General features: G+C 46.5%; 1 protein-coding gene across 3 annotated transcripts in view; it reads right to left on the bottom strand.

Moving 5' to 3' along the window:
• LYZL6 (lysozyme like 6) overlaps positions 1 to 11977 on the bottom strand; it is a 45396-nt gene that overhangs the window by 3183 nt on the left and 30236 nt on the right. Inside the window, exons 1-3 of one of the 3 annotated variants that reach the window (XM_079135000.1) lie at positions 5032 to 5346; positions 1161 to 1370; positions 25 to 183 (exon numbers count right to left, since the gene is read on the bottom strand). In XM_079135000.1, the coding sequence (XP_078991126.1) occupies positions 25 to 183; positions 1161 to 1305 (304 nt within the window). In that variant the 5' untranslated portion in view covers positions 1306 to 1370; positions 5032 to 5346. Of the gene's footprint in view, positions 1 to 24; positions 184 to 1160; positions 3094 to 5031; positions 5347 to 11977 lie in introns of those variants that run through there. The other 2 variants (XM_079134998.1, XM_079134999.1) reach the window with 2 other exon arrangements.

The raw sequence follows: 11977 nt of genomic DNA, 5'->3' as shown, positions 1-11977 counted from the left end.
CCCACCCTGGGACCTGGGCCAGACCTTCACAATCCACGTGGCAATAGTTTTCGGAGTGACTCCGGTAATCATTGCACCAGTAGTGACTGTTGATCTGGAAGATGCCATAGTCTCTGCTGCCATCTACGTTTTCATTTACCTTTGATATGTTGAACTTGCTTTCCGCAAAAGCCAGGCAAATCCCTTAGAATGAGGAGAAGAGGGTCAGGATTTAGGGAGGTCCCAGCTGAGTGGGTAGGGAGATGGCAGAGAAAGGGAGACAAGGATTCAGAGGAAAGGAACAAGCTCTGAGAGGTTAGATGCAACCAGAGGGCTAGAAATGACCATGGGCATCTCCTCTCATCCTTTGGTCCTCCCAGCTACCCATCAATATAACCAACCATTCATCATCCTTCCATATACCTATGCTTTCTGCTTTATTGAGCATCTACTGTATGTCAGGAAATATGCAAAGCCCAAGAAGGAGCATTCAGCTGGGTCAAGTATAGATGCTGCTTTCAAGAGACTTTTAGTATAAGAATGATAATATGTACCTAAAAAAAGCAAGGTGAAAAGAGAAAGTGTTGCCAGACAGTTGCACAGATTCCAGATAAAAGGGGAGTTGTCCCTGCCATGCAGGAAGATGAAGCTTTTGCGCAGGCCGTTCCCTATGCCTGGAATTTTCTTCCCCTAACACTTGGGTTATCAGATTTTCCATTTCATTCTGCTCTACTCAACATCACTTGCTCAGTGTCTTTCCCTGAGTTCCCATCCAGAACAGTCAGTGTCACCTGTCATATCCTCCTGCTTTATTCTTCTTCATGCATTTATCACCACCAGATAGTACTGTGTGTGTGTGTGTGTGTGTGTGTGTGTGTGTGAGTGTGTGTATGTGTGTGTGTGTGTGAGAGAGAGAGAGAGAGAGAGAGAGAGTTTACTATCACTCCCTTCCCCCTGGATTGTGAATACTTTGAAGGAAGGGACTTTGTTTATCTTTATACCCCTAGAATCTGAAACAGTTCTTGGTACATAATAAGTGCTCAGTTAATAATTTTTGAATGAATGTGAAATGATGGGAAAGGCTTCTTGGTTTTGAAAAGATGAATGGGAGAGAAGGAAAGATGGCCAATAGGCATGGCTAGGAAAGGAGAAAGAAGAAGGGGTGGAGGAAATGCACTTACATTCACTCAAGGAGTAACCCTCAAATCCATCCAAATCCTGCTCGTGCAGCACCTTGGCCAAATCACAGCGACGGATGAGCGCGGCCTGGGTTACGACAAGAAGGCAGCAGGCTACCGTGATAAGCAGTGGTGCCCTGGTCATCATCAGATTAGGCCAAGAGTCCTTGTCTCACAGACTTCCTGTCAGTTTTCTCTGGGAGCCTGGGGAATCTGGAGAGAACAAATTTCCTTGCTTACTACCAGACTGCTCCCAGTCTCTTTCCTCTCATCTATTATTTTACAAATATTTTTTAATTTAAACATTTACAAAAAGAGACTCTCATGATCCTCCCTGTACCCATTTCTCAGCTTCAACAGTTAAAAACCAAGGCCTATCTGATTTTCTCTGTAGGTAATCTTGTACTAGATGCTCAGGGTCCAGCCACATTTGGGTACTGGGGCTGGGAGGGAGGTTGACAAAGGAGATTAATGAACAGTATGCTTCACTGGCATCTGTGCATGTCTGTTTGAGCATGTCCTTTCAGAATAAGAGTTAGGTAGGACACTGGGGCTGGGGTTGTGGCTCAGTGGTAGAGCCCTTGCCTAGCACATGAGAGACCGGGTTCAATTCTCAGCAGTACATAAAAAAATAAATAAATAAAATTAAGATATTGTGTCCCTAAAAAAAGAAAAGAGATAGAACCCTGGATGCTGATCCCTTCCCCATCCCCCACCCTTAGACACATGATACACGACCTTCCCCAAAGGCATATTGTGCCTTCTGCGAGGTGGGCTGGTTGTAGGCTCTACCCTTTTGTTTCCACTCCAGGGTGGTAACTCAAAGCAAGTAAGAGTGATCTGATTGTAGAAATAACCAAGTTCACACTGGTGAAACCAAGGGCTTTGGATTCACACTGCCTGCTTTCAAAGGCTGAGTGCTGTATGACTTCGGCCATACACTTAATTTCATTTATGAAACAAAGATATACTTACATGGCGATTAAATAAAATAATAAATGCTCAGATCTTGGTTTCACATTCCCCACAAAATGAACCCAGACTCCTAGGAATATGGCAGATTCCTAAGCTATAGCAGGAACGGATATGAGATAATTCTGGATTATTTGGTACTACACAAGTTAAGGAAGTGCTCAAAATATGAATTGAGGCAGTCAAATGGACATAAGAGCTAGCTCAAAGAGCCATCAGCTGGCCAAACCTTGAACAATATTTTTATAAAAATTTTATTGAGATACAATGCACAATAGATCATTAATTTATTGAAAGTGTACAATTCAATAGTATTTCGTATATTTGCAAATGTATGAAACTATTCTCACAATCAATTTTAGGACATCTTTATCAACCCAGAATGAAACGCTGCACCCATTAACATTTTGTAGCCTTCAGAGATTGGTTTGAGCAAGAATAATCAGCAGGCGCTAAGTCTGAAGAGGCAGGAAGCTTGATGAAGGGCTGGTGTGCATGTGGTCTCAGAGAGTTGCCCCTTGATTGCTTGGTAGTTGCACAGTTAAACAGCAACTATACAGTGGAAAAACCAGTGGTTTGATCTTGTAATCAAAATTAGTATTGTTGGGCTGGAGTTGTGACTCAGTGGTAGAGTACTTACCCAGCATGCATGAGGCCCGGGTTCAATTCCCAGAACCACAAAAAAAGAATTAACAATGTCAGTGAGGGATGGAGGGACATTTGTGTGCCTCTAGATGTGATACCATGAGAAGGGCACAGCACGCTTTATGTAGTATCCTGGCCAAGGACGTATGGTTTGTGTCTAATCCTGAGGAAACAAAGCCAAACTGAGGGAAAGATCTGTGAAATAACTGGCCTGTGTTCTTGAAAATGGTCAATGCCATGAAAACAAAGAATGGGGCTAGCCAGGCAGTGGCACCTGCTTGTAATCCCCAGTAACCCAGGAGGCTGAGGCAGGAGGATTGCAAGTGAGGCCCTAAGCAACTTAGACTCAGCCTCAAAATAAAAAGAGCTCGGATGTGACTCAGTGGTTAAGTGCCCCTGGGTTCAATCCCTGGTACCAAAATTTGAAAAAACAGGGGCTTTTTCTGTCATAGGTGTGTCTGTCTTTCCCCTTAAACTAGGGGTATGTGGCTCAGGGTACAGGTCCTGGATTCTTCCACCCAGCACCTCTACTCTCCAGCAGCTGCTGGGTGGACAAGATGGCTTCTCAGGTGGGCTCGCTTCCATTGTGGTTCTCTTGTTCTCTTGTCTCACTTCACACTAGCCTGAGCCTGGAGACATTCTTTTACTTCGCTTACAGTCCTCACCCAGGGTGGCCAGATTCAGCCAGTAAAATTACAAAATGTCCAATTAAATTAGACTTTCAGGCAAATGACAAATCATCACTTAGTTGAAGAATGTCCCATGCAGCCTTCCCCACCCTGACTCAGAGACTTCTCTCAGACCCCACTCTTTGAGCCTGGGAAGAAGGGAGCTCCCGTTCTGCCCTTTAAGCCCCCTCTCACGGCAGACAGTGGTCCTAGCATGTGTGTTCCCACCCCACTTCCGAAGCTTACCTCTTTCCCACCCCTCTCTGACCCCAGGTCCCAGTCTCTGCCCAAGACTTTCTGTGAAATCTATAGAGCAAGGCAGTTTGGAGTAGGAACCTCTTCCTCACCAAGCACACTTCAGCCCCACCTGGCTAATGTCTCTCCTTGTCCTAAAGAGGATAGGAGTGCTGGCTACCCTTCTGGAACTCTAGATCTGTGACATCATAATTCCCCCTGGAAATATGCTGGTTCGAGCCATGCAAACTGACCAAGCTTGGGGCAGTAATGGCAGACGGGTCTGGGAGGTGAGGTGATAAGTGTGAGAGAGCTGGCTGGGCCAGACAGGGTTCCGTCCTTCCACCTCCCATCCCTTCTGGGAATAGCACCAATAGCACCACTCGGGGGAAACTCCTTCCCCCACAGGTTTTTTGGTGCATGCTTCCATTCATAGGATCCTGCCTCCTTGAGGAGACAAGAATTGTCTGTGGATCCACATATTTTGAATTGGAGCCAAGTGGAGCTTAAGTGCTCAAAGGAAGCCCTAGGGTACAGGGATAGAGGTCAGTAGCTTTCATTCCTGTGGATACAGCCTACATCAGAGGCTGGGCCTCCATGAACAGGCAGTAGAGTCTGGGGCAGACTCAGACTGCACCCTTTCTAGGATTCAAACACACCCTTCCTTTCTCGCAGTTCTGAGATTCAATAAATGTCCCTTCTTGCATAAACAAGTTTGAACTGAGTTTTTGTCACATGCCACCAAAGGTGACCTACCTATTACAGCTACCTCATTGTCTGAGCCAATAATGACTGGGATACCAAATCTGGGAATAATTTCCCAGAGGAGCATCCTGGCTACCTTCCTAGCCTTCTCAGTGCGGGTCAGAAAGGCTTCCATCTAGCCAGAATAAGAACACACAAAAAGATATTTATAGCCCCATGAGCATGGTAGTTCAGTAAAGTTTATTTCCAAGTCCTCAGAAGGTGCTCCTCCTATAGTTTGGATTCCTGGTGGAAGCCCTGGCCCTGGGGCAAGGATTGTTATGGGCACAAGTCTCACATTGTACGCAGATCACCCAGGAGATACTTGTGCGCCAGTGGACATAGAAATGCTGACTCAGAACATTATTTTTTTAAAAAATATTTTTGTGTTTTAGTTGTAGGTGGACACAATACCTTTATTTTATTTTATGTGGTGCTGAGGATCGAACCCAGGGCATCACGCGTGCTAGGTGAGCGCACTACCACTGAACCCCAGCCCCAGCCCCTCAGAACATTCTTAAGTGCTGTGCTCCCCCATGGAACTGTCTGCAGAAAACCTCTGCCATAGATATCTTCCTTTAAAAAAAAAAAAAAAGTCTTAACCTGCTTACTTTCATGGTGGGAATATTTGGCTCCCATTGTGTCATAGGGTCAGGCAGAAGGACGGCATTTAAGCCTGCGGCTGGATTTCCTTCCTGTTTCTTGCAGGCAGCTGACCTTACTTCTGTCTGCTCTTTGGTTGTCCTGAGCAACCACGGTGTTTCCCTTTCTGTGGTCCCTGTAATGTATAACCCCAGTTTTCTAGGTGCCTGCATTGCATCCAGAAGATTAAGAATTTCCTGTGCATATTTTATGCCTTTTCCCCCTGAGTTAATTATCCCCTTTTCTTGATATAAGGCCCTGTGAACGTGAGGGGTGGTGAAAGCATACTTTGAGTCTGCGTAGATATTGACACGGATTCCTGTTGCCAACTGGAGTGCTCACAGAGCAAGAAGTTCTAACTTTTGTGCTGAAGTTCCCTGAGGCAGAGGCTTTGCCTCAGCGGGGGAGTTCAGAGTGACCACGGCATATTCAGTAAGATGTACCCCATCCTTTATGAAACTGCTTCCATTTGTGAAGTACTCCACATCCAGGTCCTTGAGGGGGCTGGCCTGTCAGGTCCAGTTTACTGGAGAACACCCTCTGACCTCAATGCAGTTGTGATCAGTTTGCCTAGTCCCATTGGGCAGTGGAGTTGCTGGGTTTAGAGTTCAGATGACTTTAACGGGGACATGTGGATTTTCGTATAACATGCCCTGGCATCTGACCATCCTCTTATTAGTCAGCCAATATCGTCCTTTGTATTCTAACAATGTCAAAATCGAATGAGAAACTCTGACAACCAGTTCTTGGCCCTTTGCCGGATTATCAGCTTTCAACACCAGAAGGGCTGTGGCTGCCAGGGTCCATAAGCAAGGTGGCCAGCCTCGGACTACAGAGTCCAGCTGTTTAGAAAGATAGGCCACTGGACGGTGCCATGTCCTCAGCATTTAAGTCAGGCTCGGACAGCTGTTCCAGACTACTTGTGGACATCCAGAAGGTAAGGCTTTGTGAGGTCAGGGAGTCCTGGTCCAGGCACTGATGAGCGCTTGTTTAATGTCCTCAAAGGTCTTTTGCTATGCTGACCCCCACATCAGAGGATCCCATTCTCCCCCGCCCTTTGTGGCTTTATAGAGGGGGTTTGCCATAACTGAAAAGTTGGGGATCCATATACGACAGAATTCAGCAGACCCTAGAACTCTAATCTGACAGTGGGTTGAAGGGATCAGAATTGAGCAGATCGCCTGTTTCCTTTCGGGGCCCAGTTTCCGTTGTCCCTGAGTTAGATAGAAATCAAGGCATTTGACTTTTTCTAGACAGATCTGGGCTTTCTTTGAAACTTTGAAATCTAGGCTTACATAGGAGAGAGAGAAGCAGCTGAGTCCCTTTCGTGCCGTCCTCTCTGGTTGTTCTGGCCACCCACATTATGTGGGTTCACATATTGAGCAATGTGCACCCACATTGTTTTGCAGGAAAGGCTTTTAAGTTAGAGGCCAGTGCTGTCCAGAAGATGGTTGATGAGTTTTTTTTTATCTTTATTTTTATTGTAAACAAATGGGATACATGTTGTTTCTGTTTGTACATGGAGTAAAGGCATACCATTTGTGTAATCATACATTTACATAGGGTAATGGTGTTTGATTCATTCTGTTATTTTTTCCTTCCCCCCACCCCTCCCACCCCTCTTTTCCCTCTATACAGTCCCTCCTTCCTCCATTCTTGCCCCCTCCCACCCCCATTATGTGTCATCATCCACTTATCAGTGAGATCATTTGTCCTTTGGTTTTTTGAGATTGGCTTATCTCACTTAGCATGATATTCTCCAATTTCATCCATTTGCCTGCAAATGCCATAATTTTATTATTCTTTATGGCTGAGTAATATTCCATTGTGTGTGTGTGTGTGTGTGTGTGTGTGTGTGTATATATATATATATAAATATAAATCACAGTTTCTTTTCCGGTTGATGAGTTTTTGAAGCCCTGTGGTAGCCCGGTCCAGGTCAGTTGGCCTTTAGTTGGGGACATTCTTTCTTCCAGTGTCCCTCTAGATAGCTTGGCTTAGTCTCAGCCTAGTCCCTGGGTGAGGTGGTCCCTCCATTCAGACCTTCCTTTGGTTCTGCATTTGGCCCCGGTTTTGACATTTGTTTTGACCTTGTCCTGGTGGGACCTTCCCTTTGGGTGACCTGTGAGTTTGCAGTGAGGGCAGCTGCAAGGAGACCCATCGTCTTCTTTATCTTTTGGTCTGCCTCTTCTGGAGCCTCTTGGTCTCGGGGGGGGGGGGGGGGTGAAAATTGTGGAGGCCTCTTCAATCAGCTCTCTGGCATTCTTTTTAACAAAGTCCAGTCAACTCCTCTAGTTTTTGTAGCTTTTGGTTTAAGTGTCTCTCTGAGCTTGTTTCACCCGCTGGTTGTCTGGTGCCTCAGGATCAAAGGAGTGACAAGTTGGAAGGTCTCCACAGTCATTCACAGAACCGGCTGGGGCTTCCATCAGGCTTTGGAGTACTTCTGATATCTTTTTCATGTTTAGGGCTCTCCTTTTCCCTCCCTGTAGACTGCCTATGAGGGCCTCTTGGTAGCTCTTTTTCTTTAGAGGTCTTCTTCTTTGTTGGGGTCCCACCCTGGGTCTGTGTTGGGACATTGGACCTGGGCAAAGGCTTGGGTGTTGCCTTGTGTGTCCTGAGCATGTTCCTCTAGCCACTTTAAAGCTGCTTGGGTCATCTGTCTGCATTCTTCTGTCAACCCAGGTGAGCTGGTGGGTCTGGATAATGGACTGTGTCAGATCAACCATGGCCCAGGGCTTCTCTATGTAGAAAGGAGTATGCTTCTTCCATCTCAAGAGATCAGTGGAGGTGAAAAGCTGGCATGCAAAACTGCGCTGTTCTCCTCAGATGTTTCCCTCCTGGTCACCACAGGCAGGTCCTCTATTCTCTTGTAGGGGCATCTGGAGAGCTCTCATCTGAGTTGTGGCTCTGGTCTTGGGACAAGTCTCCCATCTTGGTCTTGGGGAGTGGAGGAGTCTTTGGCTCTGGGAAGACTTTGGCACTGAGGGCATTGAGGAGGGAGGAGGAGCCATCGTTGCAGGGGCCACCATTTGTTGCCTTTGGGCATGAGGGGGCTGAGGGGCAGTCTGCTGTCTCAGAGGTCTTGGCAAAGTTGGGTAGAGTGGCACATAAAGTAGTGGGTTCTCTTCTGGCTCATGGGGAAAACTGGTTTCCTCTCTGTCTTTCCTTTTTTTAGGGTTTTCTCTGTTTAATTCCCTTTGGTTGTGCCTTAGAGGCCATCATAGTTTGAACTAACCTCCAGTTGGATTGTCCTTCTGTAAGGCCCCCCAAAAAGGAAACCCCAACTCTGTCCCATGGATGGATGGCAACCCCAATCAACCGCAGGAGGCGTCACTTGATGCAAACCGCAAGAGGTGTTTATTCCAGCGCGCTGGGACCCAACTCGAGGAGTCGAGTCCCTAGCAGAAAATCTTGTAGGTTTATAAAGGCAGAAACCACACATCGGGAGGGGTCACACATGAAAGGGGGAAAAGGGGGAACAAAGCTGCCAGGAAATTTGAAAGGGGGTCTGGGTTTGCTGACAACATGTTTCACAATGTTTTACAACAGGCTATAGATTCCGGTCAATAGTTTCTGGTAATCCTACTGTTTGAGCACTATCTGGCTATCAGGCTCAATTTACTCTTTTACTCTCTGTTTGGGAACAGAGAACAGCTTTAAGGGCTTTGTTCCCATTACTGGGAGGGAAACCTTAGGGAGTTGAGATAAAACAGACAGCTTAAAAAAATGTCCATTCTTTCACTTCCAGGCAGGTTCTCAACCAAGGGGGCTGCTTCTGTACTATCTCTTGCCAGCAATCCATATAAGGGAATTGATCTGGGTGTCCAGGTGTTCAGACGGCCATTAAAAGGGCCTCACCAATGGCACTTTCGTCTAAAGATCCTTTTGGTGGCCATCCCACCTCAAAAGTTGGCCATTCTAATTTGCAAAGTATATAACCTTTGTGGAGTGAGCTTTACCCCATAGTACCATTAAAACCTTTCTTAAAGTTTTCTAACATACATTTCAAAAGACTCAGTTTCCTTTGTGTGACTCCCATGTTCCACCCTGCATCGGTGTCAAACACTTAGGACAAGATTCGCTTGGTCCATCTCTGGCCATTCCCCTCATGTGGACCTAGGGTCCTCTTAGCCTTACGCGTTGGTATCAGCCCCTGACCTCGAGCTTCCACCTAGATGTTGGCTGGTGGAAATCCACCACAGACTGTATGAGGTACCACAGAACCGCGGATCGGGACTCCGCACTCGCTTCGGCCCTTGGATTGAAACCCTTCCCTGTCCTTCTCATTCACACACTTTCACACGGACACAGTCAGAGAAAAATTTCTATACCACCAAAAGCCCCCAAATTCCACAAATTCCCAAATTCCCTGACCCTGAACAGATACTACTCAGGTGACTCCCTGGATCCTTTTCGGTTCCAACTCCTGTTGGAGGTTACTCAGGACCCTCAGAGGTTGATCAAGTCTCTCTTCCACCTGCTTGGCCTCTATAGGGAAGTCAGTTGGGCTACCAGCAATGGACCTGGGTTCTACCTGTTCAGTCAGGTGGTGCTCTAAATCTAGTCCTGGTTTCTGTTCCTTATGGGTTCTGGGTTTTATTGTGCTCTGGGGCAGAAGCTCTGGCACAGCACTGGGTGAGTCACCTCGCCTATGGGCAAAGAGTAACCTGTGCTGCACCAAGAAGTGTTATCCTGGGGATAAGAGAGGCAGAGAAACTGTCTTTGCCTTCACTGTCCCATCGGGGTCATCAAATGAAGTGGGACAGAAGAGGCTGGACACCTGAGGAATTTTCAGGAGGCAGGTTTATTGACTGCAGGGAAGACCTTCACACCTGTTAGGCGTTAAAGGCGCAGTTATGGTTCGTCGCTAGCTCCCAGAAACGCTCCACAGATACAGGTCTCACACGAGGAACCTTTATTTTATGCAGATGATTCACATTTGCACGGGGGAAAGGGAAGAAGGGAAAAGAGAGAGCATGGCGCAAGGTTTCTCTCAGACATAGGAATTTCGCAGGCTGAGAGGAACCAATCGCGGAGGAGAATTCTTACAGACTGACTGATGGACCAATGACATAAGTAGGAGGCAGGAAGATTACGGCAACGTAAGCTGGAAATTCCTATAACGTGAGAGGCGGGGAGAATGCAGATTGACAGGTGGTGGGGGAAGCCAGATTCCTTACAATACCCACTGGGTGGAGGCCAGGAGGTTCATAGGACAATGACGTTTTGTTCCATCCTCTGGACAGAGGTTTCAATTTTTTTCCCTGCAAACCTGGCATTGTCACAAAAAGGTTAAACTACCAACCACAATATTCTCTGTGCATAAGTTTTGCTGATAGAAAGCTTTCTGAAGAAGAACTTATATGTTGCAATTATACTGGGGGTTTCTGCTTAATTATGGTAAGGGTCTTCTGGGTGGGAATCTCTGGCTTGCTTCCAGCTGGCAGTCTGCCACTGTAGGACCCCCAAAAAGGAGACCCCAACTCTGTTCCTCGGATCCACGGCAACCCCAATCAACCGCAGGAGGCGTCACTTGATGCAAACCGCAAGAGGTGTTTATTCCAGCGCGCTGGGACCCAACTCGTGACTCAAGCAGGAGTCGAGGAGTCGAGTCCCTAGCAGAAAATCTTACAAGTTTATAAAGGCAGAAACTACACATTGGGAGGGGTCGCACATGAAAGGGAGAAAAAAGGGGGAAAAAAAAGGAAAAAAGAGGAACAAAGCTGCTGGGGAAATTCCAAAGGGGGTCTGAGTTGGCTGATAACATACAACATGATTCACAATGTTTTACAACAGGGCGTAGATTCTGGTCAATAGTTTCTGGTAATCCTACTGTTTGAGCACTATCTGACTATCTGGCTCAATTTACTCTTTTACTCTCTGTTTGGGGCTGTTTCCTGGAACAGCTTTAAGGGCTTTGTTCCCATTACTGGGAGGGAGACCTTAGGGAGTTGAGATAATGGGAGGGAGACCTTAGGGAGTTGAGATAAAACAGCTTAAAAAAACTGTCCATTCTTTCACCACCTTTCCATGAAGGCCACAATATCTCAATATCATTAGTCACCAAGAAGTCTGAGAATTTACTTTCAACTGTAGCAATAAAAAAAGCTCAGTTTTGAGCTGGGATTGTGGCTTGGTGGTAGAGCACTTGCCTTGCATGTGTGAGGCACTGGGTTCGATTCTTAGCACCACATACAGATAAATAAATAAAGGTTCATCAACAACTAATGAAAATATTCTTTAAAAAATCAGTTTTGTCACTAATGACCACTCAATCTCAGAGACGGCAGGATCTGATGGAGAGTAATGGCTTCTCAGTGGCAGCCTCCCTGGTGCCCACCACACGGGGAAGGGCAGAGGCAGCCAGGGCAAGATGGAGAGTGAGTGTAACAGTGGTCCACTTCACCTTTTGAATCCAGCTCTAAGGCTTATTTTTAAAAAGGGATAAGCTGGGGCTGGGGATGTAGCTCAGTTGGTAGAGTGTTTGCCTTGTAAGCACAAGGCCCTGGGTTCAATCCCCAGCACGACAAAAAAAAAAAAAAAAAAAAAAAAGGGATAAGCTTTCCTTCCTTTTGCTCTTCTCCCTCTCTCCTTCCCTAACCTGGGGAACAAGATTACCCTGAGCTACCTGTGCTCCACAGGAAGGAGATATCTGCCAGAGGATCTAGGAGGTGAATATCTCCCAAATTAACAAGTGAATGTTAACACACCAGCAGGGGGTCCTGGGACTCCCTGTCAGGACACACCTGGAACATGGCCTTTGAGGAGCTCCTTTAAAACCTCCCTGTCCCTCCTGATGGGTAGAATCATAGTCTCTGGGACAGGAGTCCCCTGTGCTTCTCCTTTGCTAACAAACCAATAAAACTTCTTTTTCCATTTTCTCAAAATCGAGTCCTCATTATTAAATTGGCATCA

The sequence above is a fragment of the Sciurus vulgaris genome (genome assembly GCF_902686455.1).
Source record: "Sciurus vulgaris genome assembly, chromosome: 3".
In the NCBI taxonomy this organism is placed as follows: Eukaryota; Metazoa; Chordata; class Mammalia; order Rodentia; family Sciuridae; genus Sciurus; species Sciurus vulgaris.
Note: the sequence above shows the minus strand (reverse complement) of the source record. Positions and strands in the feature narration are given on the sequence as shown.